The 26,282-nt window shown below is 37.4% G+C and overlaps 1 protein-coding gene across 2 annotated transcripts in view; it reads right to left on the bottom strand.

The window, feature by feature from the left end:
* Nucleotides 1–26,282, bottom strand: part of LOC103501309 (DNA mismatch repair protein MLH1) — a 31,588-nt gene that overhangs the window by 502 nt on the left and 4,804 nt on the right. For both annotated transcript variants that reach the window (XM_008464850.3, XM_051082921.1), the window contains 10 exons: nucleotides 23,273–23,421; nucleotides 22,056–22,154; nucleotides 21,879–21,948; nucleotides 21,646–21,775; nucleotides 15,703–15,797; nucleotides 15,502–15,610; nucleotides 14,289–14,451; nucleotides 14,025–14,186; nucleotides 5,489–5,648; nucleotides 450–616 (listed from right to left, as the gene is read on the bottom strand). In XM_008464850.3, the coding sequence (XP_008463072.1) occupies nucleotides 450–616; nucleotides 5,489–5,648; nucleotides 14,025–14,186; nucleotides 14,289–14,451; nucleotides 15,502–15,610; nucleotides 15,703–15,797; nucleotides 21,646–21,775; nucleotides 21,879–21,948; nucleotides 22,056–22,154; nucleotides 23,273–23,421 (1,304 nt within the window). The remainder of the gene's footprint in view (nucleotides 1–449; nucleotides 617–5,488; nucleotides 5,649–14,024; nucleotides 14,187–14,288; nucleotides 14,452–15,501; nucleotides 15,611–15,702; nucleotides 15,798–21,645; nucleotides 21,776–21,878; nucleotides 21,949–22,055; nucleotides 22,155–23,272; nucleotides 23,422–26,282) is intronic.

Here is a 26,282-nt window from a genome sequence, read left to right as displayed (position 1 = left end):
AAAAGAATGGTCAATTAAAATTAAATCCTCATATCTATTTAATCTCTACAGGTATTATTATATGTGCGATTGACTTCGGCTTTCTTATTTCAGCCATTGAAACTATTTTCAAATTTCAAGCATGAAAAACAACGTTTGTCAACAAATTCAATGAAAAGAAAAGTCCTAATTTATGGAACTTCTGCTGAAGATTTCTTTAAACGCATAATTGAGGTGTTTTTTAGTACAAGTGGATATGTAGATTTAAACCTCCAACATAAAGAAAAGAAGTGCATGTCAACTACTTTTGAGTTGCACTTATCAAAATCAATCTTTTTAACAATGGAACATGCTAAGTGTGTTACGTTCAAGATCATTATGATACAGCATCAAACGTTTTTCAACTTAACCTACACGTCCTAAACCTCTAAATAGTAGGTGAACATCTCTTTGGGGGTAGTTCAACTTACCCGAACGAAAGTACCATTTTCGCCCAGAGAATGTGGAGGCTTGAAGAACAGCTTCATTGATGGAAAGAGTACATGTTGTATTGACCATTCACGTTGAGCCCATATAGTTTCTGCCTCCGATAGTAGTTGATCATCAATCTCGTTATCCATTCCCACCTCATCATCACCTGTAGTTGTAAACGTAGCAGACTTTCATAACATAACTCAAGAGTTAAATTGAAGAAAATTTCTCTTAATCAAGAGAAAAAGAACTTGTAAGTTTTGGTAAATGACTTCACTTTACTTGACTTACACATGAAAAATCTTACACATTTATATTAGTAGGAAAATACATCAAAAACATCAATATTTTAATCATCAATACAAACTTCACCAATACATGACTTAATGATCCATTTATCCATGTATCCATGTTTACTAATCTAGTTATAGTTTATCTTGCCTTATTCTAGCCCCATGTTACTAGTGCTAAAAAAAGATGGTAGTTGGAGGTTTTACGTGAATTACCGTGCATTAAACAGTGTGACAATCCCCGACAAGTTTCCTATTTTAGTTATAGAGGAACTGTTTGATGAACTCAATGGAGCTAGTATGTTTTCGAAAATTGATCTCTAAGACAAGATATCATCAAATCAAAATGTTCAAGGATGATGTGGAGAAAACGGCATTTAGGATTCATGAGGGTATTATGGGTTCCTTGTCATGCCTTTCGGTCTCACTAATGCACCCTCAGCTTTTCAAGCGTTCAACAACATTTTTAAACCTTACCTAAAAAGGTTTCTCTTGGTGTTTTTTTGATGATATATTGATTTACGGCAAGAGTTTGAAGAAGCATCTTCAACACTTGGAGTTGGTGTTAGAAGTGTTGCGAGAGAATGAATTATATGCTAATTTGACTAAATATGGGTTTGCAAAAGAGAGTGGAGTATCTTGGCCATATAATATCGGGCCAAGGTGCAGAGGTTGATCCTGAGAAAATCAGATCCATCAGAAGTCTTTTGGTAAACTGCCCACTGCTCTACGTACCTCCTGACATCCCCTTTCATACCTTCCCAATATAATTCTCCTTGCAACCACATATGTGCATAGAAACCCAGAATGACAGCCTATCACAGAGTCATGGTACAAGTATAATATTGCTGGAATTAATTTAGAATTCCTGGATAAGACCAATCTTCCGTTGTACTGTAACGTATCTTGGTAAATGGAGAATTTAGAGATGTACTCTGGATCTTCATGTAGTTGGTTTCAGATGGTTTACAGTTTTACATCTTTCTACACTCATTCTTAACCACCTCTATATCAACTAAACAGGGGACACTTAGATTTGCTAAGTGAGCGACTTCCGATATGCGTGATAGTGAATCAGCAACCTTGTTTGCGGTCCAGGCCGATACTGAATTTTAAAATCATAACCCAGCAATTTAGAAACCCATTTCTGATATTCTGGTTGGATCACTCTTTGTTCTGTTAAGAACTTGAGTGTGCTTTGATGATAAATTGTTGGCCAAGTAGATATGGTCTCCACTTTTGAATAGCCATGACTACTGCCATAAGTTCCCTTTCATAAATGGATTCAAGCGAGCTTGAGGGGACAGTGTGTGGTCGTTCCCCCCCCCCCCCCCCCCCCCCAAAACCATTCCTGAAGCATCAGATTAGTAAAGTCCAGAAATGCTAGCACTGGTAATGTGACCATGGCATTTTTTGGCTTGTCAAACGCTTCTTGTGCCTCCCATGTCCACTGAAACCCCCCTGTACGAAGGAGTTGCGTTAATGGTGCTGCTAGATTTCCATAGTTTGTCAGAAAACGTCGATAATAGTCTGTTAATCCGAGGAACCCCCGCAATTCTCGAAGGTTTGTTGGTGCGGATACTTAATCATTGCTTTCAATTTTTCTGAATCTGCACCCACTCCTTCAGCAGAGATCACATGGCCCAGATATTCCACACATTCTTGAGCAAATTTGCATTTATTTCCATTTAGATGTAGGGAGTTTTCTTGCAAAATTTGGAAAACCATATGTAAATGTTGCACATGTTGGTTAATATCAGTGCTGTAAATAGTATATCATCAAAAAATACAAGGATAAACTTACGTAAATAAGGCCAGAATATCTGTTTCATGAGTGCTAGAAAGGTTGAGGCATTCATTAGGCCAAAGGACATAACCAAGAATTCATAATGACCCTCATAAGTCCAAAATGCCGTTTTCTCATGTCAATCATTCTCACTCTATCTGGTGATAACCCAATTTCAAGTCCAGTTTGGAGTAGATCTTTGAGCCATGAAGTTCATCTAATAATTGTTCCACTAAGGGAATGGGAAAACAATTCGGGAATGTAGTGTTGTTCAATGCTCTGTAGCCAACACAGAATCTCCACCCTCCATCCTTTTTCTTAACCAATAAGATGGAGCTCGAATAAGGACTGGCTCTTGGTTGTATAATTCCCACTTTCAACATGTTGTCTACCATTTTCCCAATTTCATTCTTCTAATGGTGCATGTATCGATATGGTCGTACGTTGACTGTTATTGCTCCTTCCACGACATTGATCTGGTGATCTATTGCGTGTGTTGGTGGTAATTTGTTCGGCATTTGAAATGACTTGGAGAATTCACTGAGTAGTGCATACAATTCTTCGGTATGAGTATTTGGTGCTAAGGTGATGATAAGGTCTTCCGATTCTATATATCCTTCCAACACCCAACATTCCACCAAGAACCCTTGGTATGTATCTTTCGAAGCTTTCATCTTCTTTACTGTGACCTTGGTTCATGTCAGTGAAGGGTCTCCTTTTGAGTACCGTTTTTGTCATTCCTCTTCCTATGGTCATCGTTAAAGATTGCCAGTCCACTTCCATGACTACTAAAGTTCGAAGCCATTACATCCCCAGAACCAATTCGACATCTCCCAACTTTAGGGGTAAGAAATTTTCTACAATCATCATCTCCCTTATCGTTAGGATTACTCCTCTACACACTCCCTTTCCTTTAACCGTTGACTACGTTCCCATGATTACTCCAAAGTGGATCGTCTCAACTATAGGTAGTTTTAGTTCTTCTACTATTCTCTATGCAATAAAGTTGTGGGTGGCTCCACGATCAATGAGTACAATTACTTCTCTCTTCTCAATTAATCCTTTCATCTTAATGTTCCCGGGGATGAAAGCCCTATAACTGAATTCAGAGACAAGCCTGTTGCATCCACCACCTCCGCGGTTTGCAATTCCATGATAATCTCCTCTTTTGGCCCCTTCTCATGGAATACTTCAATTCAATACCATCCTCATCAACTACAAACATTCTCGTACTTCTTAATTCTTTTGCTTTGCATTGATAACCAACAAAAAACGTCTCAACACAACGAAAACATAAGCCCTTCTCTCTTGTTCTTAAAATCTGCATCAAATAGGCGTCTCCCCTGATTTTCCTTTCTGTTCATGTTTGCCGTCACATTCGCTAGGGTTGTACTACGAGTGTTGGGGTAATTTACATTTTTGGCTCCTTGCATTCTCTTCAAAACCGTTTTAGGGTTTCCTGATTGGGTCAGGCTTTCTTTCTTTCTTCTCTTTTTCTCTTTGCGGGCCAACTCCTTATTTCCAATTCTTTTGACCTTTTTCGTTACTTCATCCAGAGTCATGGTCTCCTAACGTTTTAATTCCGTCTTAAATCACCTCATCTAGGCCCGTCACAAACATCTCCAATAACACCTTCTTATAGAGATGTGAGACCGGTACCATCATCTTCTCAAACCGTTCACAATAGTCTTCCACTATCGTTTCCTATCAGATTCTAAGAAATCATCCCACAAGTGTTCCTTCCCACGAAGAACAAAAACAATTCAACAAACAGACCTTCAAATTTTGCCAATCTTTGAACGGTTCTCTATCCTCTTTTCCTTGCTACTAGTTCAAAGCTATTCCCTCAAAACTAATCACAAACACAGTCGATTTTTCAAACTTGTTGAGTTTATGAATTTGAAAATACCTCTTTACTCTAAAGAGGCATGAATTCGAGTCATCTCCTCAAGAAATGGGCATCTCAACCTTCTTAAACTTGTTGCCATCTGCTACTTCCTTTGTTGCTTTGTCTTTGACGGGTTTGATCGTAGACTCTACCATTTTGATATGCTTTCTCTTTCCCCTTTTTTGATTATGATCCACTTACGATCTCAAAAGTCTCTGTTTGGCTCGTGATCATTGTTATTTCAGTCGATAATGCAGATACCGACTTCAACAATGCTGCCACTCCCTCTTCAATTCCAAGTAGTTTGTCTATGCTACTCTTGAGTCCTTGACATTGATGATTTCTTGCTCTATTGTGTCCAACTTTTCTTCGATTCTTTTATGTGCCATTTTTTCCCTCCTTGTTTCCCTTCTTGCTCAAAATGAATGCTCTAATACCAATACATAAGAAATTCCCTTACTAACTTTAGTGTTAATAAGAAAAGTTGCCCGAAGGCTACAAGTCTCCTTGAGTACAGAGAGCTTAACCTCTCCTTTCCTAGACTACTTTCCAATTACTAAAAAGTCTGCCCTAATTAGCACTTTTTATTCTATTTATAGACCAACCATTTCACTTCCATACTGTTAATGATATATATATATATATGTCCATTATCATAATTGTACATACAGTCTAGGGTTCCTTTGTTCTCTATATATATATGTAACTTTTCTCTAACTCTACATGAATAAGAAATATACTTTTCTCAACCCAGTGGTCCCCCCTATATCTAACTTTCACCCGTACTTCCTTTTTACCCCATCTCGAGTATTTCAGCAGAATTGGGGACCAAACAGAAGCAAGACCAAGTAAAATCTGTTCTCACAAACTCAACCTGCTAGTTTTTCAGGAGTGACCTTAGTTGGTCTAGGTCATTGATAGATCGATGAGGATTAAGAGAACCCATTGAAGCTTAGATTGTAAAGTACAAAGAGATTAGAATAATAATAGTTTGTTACGTAAGAGATCAATCACTACAATAAAATAATATTGAAAATCAAACAATCAAGATATCAATATTGGAAAAGCAGTTACCTATATTTTCACCATCAGAATTCCCGGATGGTTTTATCCTTTTGTAGAACTGCAAGCCATCACCTGATGGATTGGGCAGCAAGGGAGGATGCATAGCATAGAAATTGCCGATGGCAGCTGAAATCGACTGGAGACAAGTTTTCTCATCCTCCCAATCAATCTACAAATTATAAGTACGGTGAGGTATAAGGGATAAAAAGCTATGGCAGATAATGTATTCCTCAAAGATGTATTGAATTGAGAATCACTCCTTAATTGGTTTTTGAATTCCAGAAAATGGACTTTTTGTTTCTAAAATTCTTGAGAAAAGAGGATGTCTAAGAACACGGACAAGTTTGTTGTTACATATATTTTTATAATATACATTGTTTTTATGCATTAAAATAACTCTTAACCTAAAATTTTGTTTTAGATTATGATGCCTATCATTTAGGTCAAGATGTTCTAGATAGCTTTTAAACTAACTTATCAATTTTTTTAGATCATTTAGGTTCCGTTTGGTGACCATTTGAATTTTTTTTTTTTAGTTTTCTAGAATTAAGCCTATAAATATTCCATTCACCTAAAATTTCTTAATAATCTACTTTTTAAATTTAACAAGTGTTTTCAAAAAATCAAGTCAAATTTTGAAGCTAAAAATAGTATCTTTTAAAACTTGTTTTTGCTTTTTGAAATTTCGCTAAGAATTCAACTCTTGAACTTGAGAAAAATGCAAAATATTAAAAAAAATGAGAGGAAATTGGCATAATTTTCAAAAACTAAAGATAAAAAACGAAATGGTTAACAAATGAAGGTTTGATGCTTATGCATTTACATGTATTTCACTTTCACAAGGTTCACGAACAGTATTCTGAACATGCCAAACAAATGTTGGGCACGTATTTCACCATGCTCAACTAATGCATGGCACATCTATCATGCATGCTTGGCAAGTGTCTAGGATGCTACTTGGATAGAATCAGAAATATTATTAGGCGTTAGAAATAGAAAGCTTGTTACATGCTGAAGACCAAAGGCAGCTTTGTAATTTACTTTACCCTAATTTTTATTCCTTTCTATTAGACTCGTGTTGCCTATAAAGTACCCCTTTTGTACAATTATTGACACAAGAAAATAATAACTTCTACACCGTGATTTTTCTCCACGTACTAGGGTTTCCACGTAGATCTTGGGTTCCTTCTTTGTCACTACTTTCAATATGGTAGTGGGATATCAATGAAACCCCTAGTAGACTTGACACTTTATGGAACCCGAACAGAGGAGACAGCCACCGGGATCAGCGCCACGGTTCCCGCTATGGTCGATGCTCGGATCAACGTCGCCATGGATGAGTGGTTCCACCACCTACAGAGCATGTCGGCCAACCCTTTCCTTCAGTCGCAGCCTTTCGGCGAGTCTCTCCCTCCAGCAGCACGCATTCCGGTCAATACCATCCTTCTGTTGCAACCCTCTGGCCAACAAGATACACACGTGCCACCACACCAACCAACAATCCAGCCGCTGTCAAGCCTTCATTCTCTTGCACGCGCTGCCGCCCAATCATGTCCAGCCACAAACCTCCATCCAGGACACCGCCTCACTGTCGTCTAGTCCAACCGCCACCCACTATTTCTGCTGCAAACCCTAATTATCATCCCACGGTTAAGAATTCTCAAATCCACTCAATAATTGAGATTGATGAGTCTACAACATAGTCAAACCCTCACGTGCAGGCTTCCTCTCTGGGAATCGCCTAACAACAATCGAAGTGAAGAGTCCACCACGGTTTTTGAAACATTGAAGAGGGCTATGATATTAGTTTCGATTCCGACACTTCCGAATTTCGCCCTTCCCTTTGTGGTTGAAACCGATGCGTCCGAATATGGATTGGGGGATGTCCTAACACAGAATTCAAGGTCGATAGCCTTTTTCGGCCAAAAATTATCTCCACGGGCCCAAACTAAGGCAATCTACGAAAGATAACTCATGGTCGTGGTGTTAGTTGTGCAAAGTGGAGACACTATTTATTGGGCTGAAAATTTACATTGATATTGAATCAAAAGGCACTTAAATTCCTAATCGAGCAAAGGGAAGTCCAACCTCAATTTCGGAAGTGGTTGACGAAACTTTTGGGGTATGACTCAAAATATTATATCAGCTCAGTCTACAAAATAAGGCAGCGGATGTATTGTCTCGAATAAACCAGCCAACTGAAATCATAGTTTTGATGACCACAGGAATAGTTGATGTGGAGATGATCATGAAAGAAGTCGAGGAAGATGGAGAATTGCAGAAAATTATAGACGAATTAAAGAGGGAGCTAAATGGGAAGCCGAATTACGAATGGATTAAAGGACAATTATGCTATAAAGGAAGGTTGGTATTACCAAAAACTTCCTCATCCCATCCTTGCTCAACACTTATCATCACTAATTTGAGAGGACACTCAGGTTTTTTGAGAACATATAAAAGAATGAGCAGAGAGCTGCACTGGGTGGGAATGAAAACAGATGTGAAGAATTATGTTGAGGGATGTGAAATCTGTCAGAGAAATAAAACAGAAGCGCTGTCCCCAACAGGCCTACTGCAACCTTTGCCCATACCCAAGCTGATTTTAGAAGACTGGACCATGGATTTTATTGAAGGACTGCCCAAGGCGAGAGGGTATGACTCTATCATGGTGGTGGTAGACCGATAGAGTAAGTTCAGAAATTTCATCTTGTTGAAACACCCATTCACAGCAAAACAAGTGGAGGAAGCATTCATTGAAAATATTGCAAGTAAACAAGGCATTCCTAAATCAATCGTCACAGATAGAGATAAATTTTTCTTTAGTAACTTCTGAAAGGAACTATTTACAGCCACGGGGACGATGCTAAAAAGGAGCACAGAATTTCATCCTCAAACGGATGGACAAACCAAGAGAGTAAATAGATGCCTCGAGACATATTTAAGATGCTTTTGCAATGAAGAACCAACTAAGTGGAATAAATGAATTCCGTGGGCTGAACTTTGGTACAACACTACATTTCACGCCTCCTTGAAGACCACTCCATACCAAGTTGTTTATGGTAGACTGTCACCCTTATTCTGTCTTATGGGGAAAAGAAAACCTCCAACAACAGTGTTGCTACAAGTGAGAGACCGGACCCTTAATGCTTTAAAAGAAAACCTAGCTATTGTTCAAAATCGAATGAAAGGCAAGTCGATCTAACAAGAAGAGATTTGAATTTTCAGCCGGGGGATGAGGTGTTTGATGGAACTCCTTCTGGTAATCAATTACAATCTCTCTTTATTGAAAGTAATTCTCAATTACAAGCATATTCTGTCTTTCAAGAATTAACCAAAGACTTCCTCATAAGATTTTTCCTCCTATTCACTGGACTTCTAGCACATATTCAACTACTTCTTTAATAGATTTCCTAACTAATTTGCTAACTGACCATAACAATTTTCTGTTAACAGATTTACTAACAAACTTAATTGTTTTTCTTTCTTCTACTGTATGTTTGGATGATAGGAGTCTATCATTACACCCCTTCTCCAAATTCACCTTGTCCTCAAGGTGAAGATCAGGGTAGTGTTGCTGAATTTCATCGTAGTCCTCCCATGTTGTCTCCTTTCTCAATAATCCTTTCCATTTAACTAAGACATCCCATCCAGCTACTTTGTTTTTTGGATACCCACATATTTCTTCCAGAATTGCTTGCCATTCATGGTTTTCTGTTACATAGGGAAGCTCAGCTATTTCAACTTGATGTTCTCCTTTCAACTTCTTTAATTGAGATACATGGAAAACTGGATGAATGGATGATGATTCTGGCAGTTCTAGTTTATATGCTACTGGACCAATCTTTTCTATAATTTTGTAAGGTCCAAAAAACTTTGGAGCTAGATTTTCATTCCTTCTTTTGCACAGTGAGACTTGCCTATAAGGCCTTATCTTTAGAAAAACCATATCACCCACCATGTATTCAAAAACCATATCACCCACCATGTATTCTACTTCTCTCCTCTTTTGATCTGCACTTCTTTTCATCTTTTCTTGGGCGATCCTCAAATGTTTCTTTAAGTGCCCCTAGGGCTATATCTCTTTCTTTTAATTGTTCATCCAATGTAGAATTTAGAGTGTCTCGATCTCTGTAGTAGATTAGAGATGGTGGTGATCTACCATAAACTGCTTGAAAAGGGGTGATGCCCAATGATCTTTGGAATGTAGTGTTGTACCAATATTCTACCCAATGTAACCATTTGGCCTACTCCTTTGGTTTTTCACCACAAAAACAGCATAACTATGTTTCAACCCCTCTGTTTACTACTTCTGTTTGACCATCTGATTGAGGATGGTATGTTGTACTTCTATGTAACTTGGTGCCAACCATTTTAAAGAGTTCTTCTAAATCCAACTAATTCTTGAATTTATCTCGCTCTTCCTGCGCTCTATACTAATTCAAGGTTAGTCCTTCGAAACTGATTATTGCCACAGTCATCTTCTCAAAATCTATCAATTTGTGAATCTGAAAATATTGATCCGCACGAAATAACCACGCATCTAGACCTTCACCATTAAACACTGGCATCTCGACTTTTTTTAACTTACTTCGATCGTTATTTTTCTCTTCACCATCTTTTTCGTTTCCGTTTACTTCATCGATCAGTTCTGCCACTTTTGTCTTCATTTATACTCGACGAACCTTCTAATTCGCGTGTTGTCGACTGTTCTTTCATCATTCCTTCGATATACTTTAGGATTAATTGTTGCTGATGTTGATTTTGTTCATTCTGAGAATCTATCTTCTCAAAGTGTTTCATGATTTTCGCTTCAAGTATTGGTATTCTCTATAGCTCGGTTTGGATGTTGAGAATCTCCTGCTCAATAGCTTTGAATCTCTCTTTGGCTTTCTTCGCCATTTTTCTTTTCTAGCCCTGGATTGAACTGCTTTGACACCAATGTGATGGAACTCCTTCTGGTAATCAATCACAATCTCTCTTTATTGAAAGTAATTCTCAAGAATTAACCAAAGACTTCCTCATAAGATTTTTCCTCCTATTCACTGGACTTCTATAGCTATTTATAATGCACATATTCAACTACTTCTTTAACAAATTTCCTAACTAATTTGCTAACCGACCTTAACAATTTTCTGTTAACAGATTTACTAACAAACTTAATTGCTTTTCTTTCTTCTACTGTAATGTTTGGATGATCCGGTCTATCAGTGTTTTTGAAGTTGAGACCATACCAGCAAAGATCCTTAGCAAGAAAAGAAATGAGAGAAACTCTGGGCCATACCAAATCACAAAAAGGATTGGAGAAGTTGCTTATCGTCTGGCATTACCACTAGAAGGTAGCATTCACGATGTTTTCCATACATCACAGTTGAAACTCAAGTTGGGGCATAAGTAGTAGGTGCAGCATCCATTTCCAGCTCTGACCGAGGAGTTTGAATTACAACTTAAACCAGAATCTGTGTTAGGAATTAGATGGAACGGACAAATCGCAGTAAACGAATGGCTAGTAAAATGGAAGGGGCTGCCGGATAGTGAGGCAACGTGGGAAAGGGTAACCGAAATGAAGCAGCAGTTTCCGTCCTTCCACCTTGAGGACAAGGTGCAATTCGAGCCGGGCAGTAATGTGAGACCCCAAATCTGCACACATATAAAAGAAGGTGTAAAATGAGGAATGCCTCATGCCAAGGAGAGAATAATACCTGAGGGCCCACTGTGAAGGGAGTATAAATAAAGAATGTTTTGGGGAATGGGTTTTTAGGTACTGATTGGGTTTAAAGCTGCTATATAGCTTTTGGAGAAGATTCCAGCCTTCTCTAAGGAGCTAAGATATTTTCTTATAGTATTCTGTTATTTCTTGCTTATAGTTGCTTATTGGTTGTTTGTTGAACATTGTTTTTGCGTATCAATGTTTTGTGCTATTGTTGAGATTTCTTTAAGTTTCAGGTTTGGGAATCTTAACAGATTCTTGAAGGGCGCCATAGGTTTGGTTTTTTGATAGAGGAGATACCTCATCCTACACCTGAAGACCATCAAGAAGGATATTGGAAAGGAGAAGATTCTCTTATTTGGTCTATATTGATCAACAGTATGGAACCACAAATCGGCAAGCCCTTACTGTACGTACCACTATTAAAAATATTTGGGATACAGCTCAGAAATTGTATTACAAGCGTCAAGATGCCTCTCGTTTATACACAATGCAAAAACAAGTTCACAAATGCAAATAGAGGCAATAGATGTGACATCCTTCTTTAACAAACTTTCCTTTATCTAGCAGAAATTTGACCTATGTAGAGAAATTGTCTGGAATTGTCCCAGTGATAGGATACAGTACTGCAGCAGGATCGAGGAAGTTGACAGAAAATATGTTTGTCTTGCTAGTCTCAACCCTAAGTTCGATATTGTCCACGAACATATACTGAGCCAGAGACCTATACCCTCCCTGATTAAGAATTGTTTTGAGATTCATCTTGAGAACGATCGTGCCAGTGCTATGAGTAGTCCGACGATTCCCGCTATTGAGCCCGCTGCCTTCAGTGCTAGGTCCCCTAGTCATGACAGTGAGAAACACAATGGAAAATTGATTCCTGTCTGTGAACATTGCAAGAAACATTGGCATACCAAGGAGCAGTGTTTGAAACTACATGGTTGTCCCCCAGGAGGTAAGAAACGTCCGTCCAACAACAAACAGGATGTGCTTATGTGAGTGAGTCTGCTAGCCCATCTCAACCACTAGGGATCCTAGTCAAACTACACTAGGAGCTATTGCACAGTCAGTATACCTCGGTCCTTCAATCTTATTAGTATTAATGGAAAGAGTCCCTGAACTCTGACGTCACAAATCATTTGACAGACTCCTCAGAATATTTTATGTCCCATATTCCATGTGTTGGTAATGAGAAGATACAGATAGCGGATGACTTCTATGCTCCCATTGGGGAAGGGGCTGATTTTCCCTTTTGAAGGGTTGACTTTACACAATATATTGCATGTGCCTCGAATTTTCTATAATCTGCCGTCTATAAGCAAGATTACTCGTAAGTTAAACTGCAAAGCAACATTATTACCTGATCTATTTCTTTTCAGGACTTGTGTTCGGAGTGGATGATTAGCACTAGGGATGTTCAAAGAAACCAGTAACCCGACCAACCCGGATTCTCAACCTAAACCGTAAGGGTTGGGTTGGGTTAGAAAATTGAAAAAGATCTGATGATGGAATCTAGGAAATTTGAGAGTATGATTTTCTAGAATTTTTTAGGTGAGGAAATCGATTCTTTGGAAATCCAAGATCGATCTCCAATATGTTTTTATTAAAATCTTAATATGTTATTTTATGTTTGCTTAATTTATTATGATGCTTCTTTTACTCTTGTTTTACTTATCTAATTTTTCTATTAAGCCTCATTTTGTGTTCTATTTAAAATTTACAACTCTTTCAATTTAAAACTTTTCGAAGTTTTAAAATCCTTCCAATTTAAAGTTCTCTATGTTTTAAAATAAAGACTTTTTTTAATCATTTAGAAAATCTGTCTCTTAAGTTATAATTTTCTTTTATGTTTTTCAAACTTTCAAAATTTAGTCTATGATTTCATAAGATTTTCTAATCACTTTTTTAATAACTTATATCGTTTTCCTTAAACAAAATTCTACGACGGAATCTAGGAATTTCGTGAGCCCAATTTATTAGAAAGGGGAGGGATCACATCTTTAGGAGTCCAAGATTGGATCCCAAGAAAAAAATGATTTTAATTAATGTTTTAGAAAAAACATCTCTTTATTATAAGGCTATTCCTATGATCGATTTCGAGAAACTGTACTTCTTCAATTCATACCTTCTTCACCCTTTCTTGTGCCTACATGTATAAACTTTCATTACTATTTACCAAGGCCTTATCACCGATAAGTTATCAGTATCTCAAACCTATAAAATTGAAGCACTCCCAAGGGTTCCATTTCACCTTAGAAGAAGAGTTTCTCTTTTGAACTCTCAACCATCTTCAAGCAAAAATCCTCATCAAAAGCACTATTCAAATTGCTTCCTTTAATGTTGTTGGGCAAAGGATAATGGAATTACCATTGCATGATTCTACTATAAGCAATTGGAAATGCCTCAATGTTAGTTCTTGAATCTATCTCCGGGAAACAAGATTTAAAGTTATTCAAGCCAAGCCTCCAACTTTGAAACTTTTGTCCTTGCTATGCAAAGCAGCAGCATTAAATTCCATTACTAAATGTTCTATATGAATAAGAAACCTACTAATGGGTACAAGACCATCACCAATAGGAGAATTAATCTGCTTTTGGGTTCTTACAGTGTAAACATGTAATTTCGCTTGTGTTGAGGGGAAATTTTGAAGTATAAGTTCGTACTAAACGACCAATCCACAATAGAAAATTAGTAAATTATTTAACCAATTTTATGCCCAAATTAATACTCAACAAATACCAAGCATCATAAACAAATGAATAGATGAAACCATGACCAAATGGATAATGAAAAAATAAATTTATGGAATGACAAAAAGTTGAGCACATAAAAACTTACATCATTAGCTAAAGAAAGCATAAACTCAGGAACACGGTCCATATCAGGTGTGTATTGGTCAAGTACGACTGGAAGACTAGCCAAATTCCCATTTCTGTCAATACTTATGCAGAAAAATTCCTCCAGCATTTCAGCTTTCAACTTGAGCAGTTTTGTACTCGTCTAAGAAACAGCGACAGTATTAGCTATGTAAAACAAGAAGCTATAACCGAGGAAAGCACTATTTTATGCCTTAAAAAGATATATCAGATGCCACCACGTTACCTCAGCTACCTTCTCATTAAAATCATCATTCTCACACTCTGAATTTGCATATTCCTCCTTCAGTGCCAAAATAAGTAACTCGAATAGAGGGGCTGGGTTGCTTAATTGTATTGCATTAAAATGAGCAAATCGACGCAAAACTTGCTGATACATGAGTTCTTTGCTACAAAATACAATGGATGGAGCAAGAAAGCAAAAGGATATGTCATAAAACAAGTGTATCAAACCTATCAAACGTCAGGCACCTAATAGTCCTCTAATTATATTTCAATAATATCGTAATGATAAAAAGGGGAATGTCAGTATTTATGAAGAAGGGGAGTCATGTAATAGTAGTATGGATAAGGATGCTTACGGGTTAGGAGGAGTTAGGAGGGCTCGTAAGTTATCTAAAGTTGTCTGGGTTATTGGGTAGAAGTTATGTATATGTGTAATAAGTTGTGGTGTAGGGTGCTTAATATTTTGTAGTGTCTTGATTGTCTTGAGAGTGGGAGGAAGGGTACTGTACATCTGTTATACAAAAGTGTGAAATAAATAAAAGCTTCTCTTTATTTTGATTCCTATCAGCACCGTGTACATACATGGAGATACAATGGCCAGTTTCTATATCTTATCCCATTGTGTTTGTTGATTATTTCCTTTGTTAATTCTTTCCTTTATTGTTGATATTTTCATTGTATTTAAAGATATATTTGTGTATCTATCTTTTCCTTATTTTGTATTATCCTACTTTGTATTGGGTATTTCTTCTATTTAACAAAACCCCTTTCTTTCTAAGTGAAATAAGAGAAAATACATTTTACACGGAGGTTTATGATCCATTTTCTTTTCTTTTCTTTTCTTTTTTAACAGATGTTTAACTGTATCCAAAATTAGAATTCTTCAACTCATTATATTCCACTTGTACCCAATAGGCTTTCACTCTTCTCATAGCTCCTCATTTCAGTCTATTTGAATATTTGAAAATTGGGTTGATAGTAGCTTACCACATATAGGTGATTCAAAGAGACATCCAAATAAGTTATTTCAACAGTATGCTAATATTGGGAATTTGGGAATATGACATGTCACAAATGGTTGCAAAATCCAACGGCCAGATAGAGCAAGACTACGCCAAAAGTACCATATAGTTGAAGAAGTTTCTGCAACTTCATAAAAAAATATTGCACAATAAATTCAAACTAAACTCATTATTTGCCCAAGGAGTTTTTACCTCAAATTCACAACATTCGCTAGATAGAGATGAGTTCCATGCTGAAGCAGTGCGAATACATCATCTGCCATTCCAATATATACGCAATGTCTTACAGTGTTAAGGAGACCTGCAGTTGGCACCAGCACATAAAACCTGTTCGATTAAAATTTCTAAAGCTTTCATATTGTTCAAACTTCAAAGATTCAACAAGCAAACTACCAGCATGGAAATTCTTATCAATATCTGCAACAAGATCTTGAATGCTAGTAAGATTAGCAGATTCCTTTGGGTTCCTTCTCTGTCTTACAAAAGACCTAAAAATCCGTTTATGCAAAAGAGCAAGTTAATAATCCTTACAAAAAAAAGTAATAATGCTAATTAGGAGAAGTATGATTCCATATTGCTCTAGCCAAATCATACAAAATCTTGAAGCTTTAATTTCATTATACCACCGAAGAAAGTATATTCTATTGACAATAAACAATAATTTCAATAATGCACCTTTCGCAAGATGAACATAAGATATTGTTATAAATAGTGGGCTTTAGCTCATGTTGAAAGCCCAAAGATAGTTTAGATTTACTTTGCCCTAATTTTTTAATTATTTTAATAAGACTCATGTTGCCTATAAATACTTCCTCCTTTGTACCTTTATTATCATAAGAAAATAACAAAAAACATCAATATCGTGATTTTTCCCCTGTACTAGGGTTTCCACATAAATTTGTGTTTGTTCCACGTCTCTAATTTCAATATGATATCAGAGCGATATATCGAAGAAACCCTAGACGATCGAGCACTTGATGGAACCCTAGCAGAGGGGACAGCCGTCGACTATAATGCCGCCACATTAGTGTCGTCGTCGCTGCTGCTGTTGATGCTTGGATCAGCACCACCATGGATGAGTGGTTCCGACGTCTTCAGAACCCACCAGCCAACTAACCACAACCCTGCAGCTGCACAGATTCCACACACACCATCGGTCTAGATTTCTCCATACGTGCTGTTGTCCCTTCTCCAGCCAAGCCCTCATGCACTGCAACTTGTGCCTGCACCTTCATTGTATGAACCATCTTCCGCCTTCACCCAGTCAATTCACGCACCGCCAACTCTTGTTCAGTCTACTATTGTTGTTTTGGTTGCACCACCTCCTACAAGGTTAGCCGCAAACCCTAATGGCTAATCTAAGGTTGGAAATCCTCAAACCCACTGTCTTTTGAGGTAGGTGAGTTCTCAGTGTAGTCAAAGGCCCATGAGCAAGGTCCGTCTCCCGGTATCACTCAAACATGCTCCAACAGCAAATTGCAGCGGTTGAGGCAATGCTAAAGGCTCCATCCAACACTCGTTTGACCACACCAGTGCATTCTAAGAATCTAATAACCTCACTCCCTGTTTTGTCCTCTTCTTATGTGTCTAATCCAGTGGCACAATCTATAAGATATTTTTCAGGGGAGAAATTGAATGGTCAAAACAATTTTTCGTGGTCTCAATCTATTAAAATGATCCTTGAAGCGCACCACAAGTTTGTTTTTTGACAAAGGAGATACCTAGTCCTACACTGGGAGATCCTCACGAACAATATTGGAAAGAGGAGGATTCTCTTATTCGGTCCACATTGATCAACAGTATGGAACCACAAATCGGCAAGCCCTTACTATATCCTGCAACTGCTAAAGATATTTGGGATACGGCTCAAAAATTGTATTCCAAGTCATGACAGGAAGAAGCACAATGGAAAATTGATTCCAGTTTGTGAACATTGCAAGAAACATTGGCATACCAAGGAGCAGCGTTTAAAACTACATGGTCGCCCCCCAAGAGGTAAGAAACGTCTTTCCAACAACAAACAGAACACGAGGCGAGCTTATGTGAGTGAGTTTGCTAGCCCTTCTCAACATCCCAGACTGACTACACTAGGAGTTATTGTGCACTCAGGTATACCTCGGTCCTTCAGTCTTATTGGTATTAATGGAAAAAGTCCTTGGATTCTGGACTCTAGCACCACAGATCATCTGACAAACGCCTCAAAATATTTTGTGTCCTATTCCGTGTGCTAGTAATGAGAAGATACGAATAGCAGATGACTTCTTAGCTCCCATTGTCGGAAGGGGCTGATTTTCCCTTTTGAAGAGTTGACTTTACACATGTATTGCATTTGCCCTGAACTTTATATAATATGTTGTCTGTAAGCAAGATTACTTGTGAGTTAAACTACAGCAACATTCTTACCTGATTCTGTTACTTTTCAGGACTTGAGCTCGAGGAAGATGATTGGCACTGTGGCACAATAGAGGACTCTACCTCCTTGGTGATGACACCTCCTCTAGTAGCATTTCTAGGACTATTCTTTTTTCTTTGTACTTTACATCAGAAAAAGACGGTATGTTGTGCCATTTTTGTTTAGGTCACCCAAATTTTCAATATATGATGAAGCATTTATTTCCTCATCTTTTCTCCAAAATTCATGTTTCCACCTTATCTTGTGATGTGTGTATTCGAGCTAAACAGCATCGGGTCTCCTTTCCCTCGCAACCATATAAGCCAACCCAATGTTTCACTCTTGTTCGTAATGATGGGGACCGTTCAAGGTCACTACCTCCTCTGGCAAACTGTGGTTTGTTACCTTCATTAATGACCATACCCATCTTACTTGGGTTTTCCTCATCTCCGACAAGTCCAAGGTCATCTCCACGTTCTGGGACTTCTATCACACCATAGAAATGATAAGGGTCGTGAGTTTCAAAACCAAACTATTAAAGAGTTTTTTCCTTTAAAGGAATTGGCCACCAAAGTTCCTGTGCTTACACCCGCCAACAAAATTAGGTTACCGAGAGAAAGAACGGTCACATTTTGGAAGTTGTTCGTTCATTAATGTGTCTACTTCCCTTCCTTACTATCTATGGGGCAATGTTGTTCTCACTGCAACTTATCTCATCAACCAGATGTCTTCTCGTGTCCTACACCTCCAAACCCCCTTAGAATATCTCAAAGAATCCTATCCCTCCAGCAGTCTCATCTCTGATGTCCCCCTTCGAGTGTTCAAGTACACAGCCTATGTTTATAGCCCCGGCCCTAACCGAACTAAATTCACCCCTTGAGCTCAGGCTTGCATGTTTGCTAGATACCTTCTGCACCAACGAGGCTATAAATGTTTTCACCTATTCTCATGTAAATACTGTCTCCATGGATGTCACCTTCCTTGAGGATCATCCTTTTTTCCTGTTTGCCTACTTCAAAGGGAGAGTGTAAATAAGAGTCTAACTATGTGATTCCCTTAGAGCCTATCTATCCTACTTTGGTTACCTTACGTAACCCAAATCCTCACAGTACAGTCCTACCTACACACCAAGTTCTCTGGAAAAACCTACTATATGAGGAATCTCATAAAGGAAGTTGGTCACCTACTGTTCAACCGACTTCGGTCCAGGATTTTGAACCTTTACGAGATCAAGGTATCACTGATTCCACTGACTCACATCTTAATAACATAATGAGTGAGAATTACAGGTTCGAGACGAATTCCACTAACACACATACCGATAGTAAGGTGGGTGAGAATGACGAGTTTGTGAATAACGGATCCAAGACAGTTATCCCTAAAGATATGGTTGAAAAGAGAAGTGTTGATGAGAATTGCAGAATCTACTGAAAACAAAACCAAGCTAGACCATCTAGGAAACATCGGTAAGTATTTTCCTTCACTTGATCTTCTTATTGCGTCAAGGAAAGATACTAGATCCTATACAAAGCACTCTATTTCTAACTATGTTTCGTACGGGAACCTTTCACCCTAGTTCAGAGCTTTCACTGTCAGCCTTGACGCTACTACAATACCTAAGAATATCCACCTTGCCTTAGAGTGCCCTGAGTGGAAGACTACTATCATGGAAGAAATGAGAGCCTCGGAAAAGAATAAGACATAACATCTTTACACACTCCCTAAAGGACACAAGACTGTGAGATGCAAATGGGTGTTTACACTAAAGTACAAAGCAGATGGCACCCTTTATAGACATAAGGTCAGGTTAGTAGCAAAAGGGTTCACTTAGACTCATAGGATTGACTATTCTGAGACTTTTTCCCCTGTTGCAAAGTTAAACATTGTTAGAGTCTTGTTGTCAGTTGGTGTGAATAAAGACTAGCCCGTATATCAACTTGATGTTAAGAATGCATTCTTGAATGGAGATTTAGAAGAGGAAGTGTATATGAGTCCTCCTCCAAGATTGGAAGCTTAGTTTGATAATCAGGTTTGCAAGCTTCAAAAGTCTTTGTACACATTAAAACAGTCACCGAGAGTTCGGTTTGATAGGTTTACCACTTTTATCAAGTCTCAGGGGTACAATCAAGGACACTTTGATCACACTTTGTTCACAAGTCTCCAAGACTAGGAAAATTGTAGTTTTGATCATCTATGTTGATGACATTGTGCTATTTGGAGATCACACCATTGAGATCACCAAACTAAAGAAAAAGATGAGGGATGAGTTTCAAATTAAAGATTTGGGGAATCTGAAGTACTTCCTTAGGATAGAGGCTGCTAGATCCAGAAAGGGCATCTCCATGTTTCAAAGAAAGTACACCCTTGATTTATTAGCTAAAACAGGTACGATGGGATGTCATCCTGCTGATATGCCCATTAAGTTCAATGTCAAACTCGAAAACTCAAGTGATAGAATTCCTATTGATAAAGAGAAATATCAGCACCTTGTGGGACAGCTTACTTATCTCACACTAGGCCTGACATCTCCTATGTTGTGAGTACTGTCAGTTAGTTCATGCAGGCTCCTTTTGAAGACCACAAGGAGGTAGTTAATAGAATGTTGAGGTATCTAAAAGCAACTCCCATAAAGGGTTAAGGTTCAAGAAGACTGACAAAAGGTGTATTGAGGTCTGACTAGGCTAGGTTTATAGTTGATAGAAAATCCACCTTTGGATACTGCACTTTTGTGTAGGGCAATCTCGTTACTTGGAGAAGTAAGAAGCAAGGAGTTGTGGCTAGAAGCAGCGCTGAAGTCGAATACAGGGCCATGAGTTTGGGAATCTGTGAGTAAATCTGGCACTAGAAGGTGTTATCTGATCTTCGTCAAGACTATGAGGTGCCTATGAAACTATTTTGCAATAACAAGGCAGCTATCAGCATTGCCATAACCCGATCCAACATGACAAAACTAAACATGTGGAGATTGATAGGGACTTTATCAAAGAGAGATTGGACAATAGTAGCATTTGCATCCCTTACATACCCTCAAGCCAACAGATTGTTGATATTCTCACAAAGGGGCTCCTCAAACAAAGCTTTGATTCATGTATTCACAAGTTGGGTCTTTCCGACATTTACGTCCTAACTATTTACGACCCAACTTAAGGGAGAGTGTTATAAATAGTCGGCTTAGGTCATGTCAAAAGCCCAAGGGTAGTTAAGATTTATTTTGCCCTAATTTTTTATTATTAAATAAGGCTCATGTTGCCTATAAACATTTCCCCCTTTGTACCATTATTATCATAAGAAAATGATAAGAAATATCAATATCGTAATTTTTCTTCCTGATATTAGGCTTTCAACGTAAATTTGTGTTTGTTCTACGTCTCTACTTTCAATAGATATAAATAGATAAATAACATCATGTACTTAACCTTTGCATTTCAATGTTCTGATTCTGATTGGGTGGCACCCCAACAATATCTCATTATCATTCTTTCTTAAGAAAAAAATTAATAACGAGATGTTCAAGATAGAAAACTATCCCAAAGCCTACTACATCAAGAAAAAATGAAGCTAAAATATCAAAATAAAATTAGGGAAAAGGATAGAAATATCAAAAATAAAATTAGCTAAAATATCAAAAATAAAATTAGCTAAAATATCAAAAATAAAATTAGCTAAAATATCATTATGAAATTTATTTTCGAAAAAACATACCAAGAAAGAAATAAAGGAAATTTACGTTAACTTTTTTTCTGAAATGAGAGGGCTTTAAGCTAGACTCAAAATAAATAATCAACAGAATATCAACTTGACTACACTCAAAATGTTACATCAAAGACAGAGTCAGTCTCAATGCAACACATTGTTTTTGAAAAGGAGACAAGATCGACGCAACACATTAACATTGACAGCTCCATAATTAAATCAAGGAGGAAAACTAAATAGCAAACGCATACCTTACAGCAGGTAAGCTAGATTCAGGGAGGCCAGGCTGCTTCATTTGAACATACGCGTGCAACCTTCCAGCTGGATCTGTTGAATCTGCTCTAACCATTTTATGCACTGGAACCTTTTGCGATTTTGACCCTACATGCATTATAATAATATGAGACTGAAGGAACAGATAAAAACCTAAAGCATGACCTTATAAACTACAGCGTAACACCAACAAAGACAAAATCTGTTGTACCTGACTTCGAGGAATTTTGAGTATCGTCATTGCTAAGAACCATTTGATAGGCCACAGAAGATTCTACATCCTATAATATGCAGTTCATGGTGGAATTTGTATCAATAAATAGCTGAGATTCAATAAATTAACAATTATAAACCAAGTTTCAGATAGACAAAGAGCTTCTAAAAGAACCTGTTCTTGATATGCCTTCGTGTCATTAGAACTTCTCAATTTTGATTCAACCGCTGACTGTATCCTCTCAATAATAACTTCCTGGTTCAGGAGGCTTACCTGCATATTGATAGAGTTTTATTCTCCAGCACAATATAACACTTCAAACAATGAACGAGATGTGTGGATTTTACAATTTAATATTCTTTAGGAGCAACTCCTTTTCATAGTTTCCAGATATTTGACACTTCTTGGACACTATTAAGCACTTGCTAGTACAATAAACATGTGTCAGATGTTAGTTGAACAAAATGATTACTAATCCAATATTTAGGCAAGCATCAAGCACTAGTTATGCACAACAAATTGAATATCATTAGACACTCGAGACATAAGAAGCACCAACACTCCTAGGATGGCCAAGTGTTAGTGTCGGACACGCTTCTGACACCGACACACCCGTCACACCCCCAACACGTCTCCGACACATCAGTTTCTTTTTTTTAATTTCGGACACGGCTGGAAAATGAAACATAAAGAAAAGGTTAGAAAAGCCCATTAGCCCGCCTAACAAGTATTAGGTAATTTCTTTTTTAATTTTATCTTTTCAAATCTTTTTTCACACATTTCTCCCCTCTCTGCCAATTTCTCCAAATTCTTGCCGCCAACCCTCTCTACCCTGACCTGCTCAGGGTCACCACCCAACCCTCTCTACCCTAACTTGTTACGTCTTATGGCTCTAAACTTGTATTTTGATGTTCTTAATTGGAATATTTCTCAATATGTTCATATACATGACATATATTTAATTTTTTTGACTAAAAACTAGACATGTCCCTGAGTGTCATGTCCTACTTTTTTGAAACACGGCGTGTCGCCATGTCGCATGTCGGTATCTATGCTTCCTAGCTCGTGACCACAACAATGATTAGAGACACGTGAACTAAGATGTTCAAAATTTTATTCCTTTTTTTTCTTTTACTTCTTGGAAAATGAAACTAAAGTATAGGAAAAAAAGTATCAAAACTTAAAATAAATTAACTCGTTGCTTAACTGTAAGTAAGCAGCCTTTTTAAAAAAAAAACGAAAACAAGACTTTTCAATAAAATAGCTAATGAGTCTAATGCTCAAATTATAAGTATTTAGGCTTATAAGTTTTTTTTATTTCTATAAATATTTTATATATCATTTTAGAGAGCAGAAACTGTGGGTACCAGATATCAAGCAAACAGAAGTACCTCTTTTTTGGTCGGATGAACATTCACGTCCACATGCTCAGGCGGCAATATAATTGACATATAGATGTAAGGTTTGGATGCTTTGGGTAAGGTTGCAGCATAAACAATTTCAATAGCTCTTTTTAAAGCACTGCATTCCACCATTCTTCCTGCAATAAGAAAATTTAAATTAAAATAAAATAAAATAAAATAATTATTAAAAAAAAGTATTAAAAAATGAAAACAATAATAAGGATCCTATTCTAAACACATGAAACTAATAAAACAAAAAACAAAAAAAAAGAGTCAATAAAGTACTAAACATGCATAATTTTATAGGTTACTGTAAACATAATATTTTTAGTTCATTTCATTCTTCACACTTCCTCTCAGTATGAACCTAGATATTAAGCTCATTTAGGGCAAGAGCACATATCCAGTCAGATTTTTGGGGTGGTGTAACTGATCAAGGGGTAGTGATATCGGTGTTGATGAAAATAATCATATCATAATTTGGAAGAGAAATTGGGTAATTTCCAAGATTGCTCATAAGAGCTTATAGATGGGGAGATTTTTATTATTAATTTGAAAAGGAACAACATTTTTATCAGAATATTAAAAAGCTAAAGTGCAAAAATCTTTTTGAAAAACTAGAGCAACTCCTCCTTGGGGAAGTACAAGAAAACATCCAACACTAGAGCAGATAAAAATTCATAGAGAGACTACTTGGATGCATCGCTTACACAAAAAAAATTTCAAGAAACTGATAGACCCCCTATCATCCAAACATACAGTAGAAGAAAGAAAGGCAATTAAGTTTGTTAGCAAAACTGTTAACAGAAAACTGTTATGATCAGTTAGCAAAGTAAGTAGGAAATCTGTTAAAGAAGTAGTTGAATAAGTGCATTATAAATAGGCATAGAACTCCAGTGAATAGATAGAAAATCTTATGAAGAAAGTCTTGTGTTAATTCTTGAAAGATAGAATAACCGAGAGAGAGAGGATTACTACTTGTAATTGAGATTTGATATCAATAAAGTGTAATTGAATACCAGTGGAGTTCCATCACATTGGTATCAGAGTTGTTCAACCCTGGGCAAAAAAAGGAAAATGGCAAAGAAAGCTGAAGAGAGGTTCGAAGCCATCGAGCAAGAAATCATCAACATCCAGACTGAATTACAGAGAATACCGATGCTAGAAGCAAAAATTACAAAACACTTAGAAAAGATAGATTCACAGAATGAACAGAATCAACATCAACAGCAACTAATTTTGCAACATATCGAAGGCATGATGAAAGGACAATCAACAACACGTGAATCAGAAGGATCGACGAGTAAAGCGAAAACAAAAGTGACAGAACCAATTAATGAAGGAAATGAGAACGAAAAGAATGGAGAAGAAAAAAACAATGATCGAAGTAAATTCAAAAAGGTCGAGATGCTCGTGTTCAACGGTGAAGATCCAGATGCGTGGCTATTTCGTGCAGATCGCTATTTCCAAATTCATATGTTGACTGATTCTAAGAAAATGACTGTAGCAACAATCAGCTTCGAAGGACCAGCTCTAAATTGGTATAGAGCGCAAGAAGAGCGGGATAAATTCAAGGATTGGGAAAATTTAAAGGAACGATTACTTGTACGATTCCGATCAACAAGGGAAGGATCAATCTGCGGGCAGTTCTTAAGGATCCAGCAAGAATCGAGCGTGGAAGAATATCGGAACAAATTTGATAGATTAATGGCACCGGTATCGGACTTACCAGATCGGGTGATCGAAGAGACTTTTATGGGTGGGCTTTTTCCGTGGATCAAGGCCGAAGTTGAATTTTGTAGGCCGATCGGCTTGGCCGAAATGATGTTATTAGCCCAATTAATGGAAAATCGGGAGAAAATTCGAAATGAAGCAGGTCTCAAAGGCCACAGTGGAGGTAAATACCCTTTTTACCCTTCTTCTATCTCAAAATCTAATAATACAGTAAGCGATAAAAGAAATACCACATTCCCGATGAGAACAATCACGCTGAAGTCGAATCCAATTGGGGAAACTAAGAAGGAAGGAACATCGAAGAGATTAAGTGAGGCCGAATTTCAAGCCAGGAAGGAGAAAGGTCTCTATTTCCGCTGCAACGAAAAATATTCTCATGATCATAAGTGCAAAAACAAGGAGCAGAGAGAGCTAAGAATGTATGTAATAAAAAGTGAAGATGAAGAGTTCGAAATAATAGAAGAAGCAAATTACGAAGAAAAATAATTGAAAATGACTAGCATTGCAGAAGAAGGTCAAGCTGTAATTGAATTATCCATCAATTCAGTTGTGGGTCTTTCTAATCCAGGTACTATGAAAGTAAGAGGAAAAATCAAAGATAGAGGGGTCGAAATACTGATAGATTGTGGAGCCACGCACAATTTTGTTTCTGAAAAACTGACCAGTGAATTACAATTGATTACAAAGGATACTTCACACTATAGAGTAATCCTAGGATCTGGTGCAGCAATAAAAGGCAAAGGGATATGTGAATCAGTAGAGATAATCCTAAATGAATGGAAAGTGATAGCTGACCCTATTACCATTGGAGCTAGGAGGGGTAGATGTGGTATTAGGAATGCAATGGCTATATTCATTAGGAAACACATAGGTTGACTGGCGAAATCTCACCATGACTTTCCTACATCAAGGGAGGAAAATCTTGATTAGAGGAGACCCGAGTTTAATCAAAGCAAGAGTTAGTCTGAAGAATATGATGAAATCATGGGAAGAATCAGATCAAGGATTCTTGATAGAGTTTCGATCAATGGAGGGAGAAAGTACTTCAATGGAAGACAGTGAAAAAGAAATCGAAGAAGTATTAAGTATAGAAGAATCAGTGACAGTTGTGCTAAAGAAATTTGAAGACGTATTCACATGGCCAGAAAAATTACCACCGCAGAGGGTTATAGAGCACCACATCCATCTAAAACAGGGGACTGATCCAGTCAACGTCCGCCCATACCGGTATGCTCACCAACAAAAAAAATGAAATGGAGAAACT

This window comes from Cucumis melo, chromosome 3 (genome assembly GCF_025177605.1).
Source record: "Cucumis melo cultivar AY chromosome 3, USDA_Cmelo_AY_1.0, whole genome shotgun sequence".
Lineage (NCBI taxonomy): Eukaryota > Viridiplantae > Streptophyta > Magnoliopsida > Cucurbitales > Cucurbitaceae > Cucumis > Cucumis melo.
The sequence above is the reverse complement of the archived record's forward strand: the minus strand, read 5'-3'. Positions and strand labels throughout refer to the sequence as shown.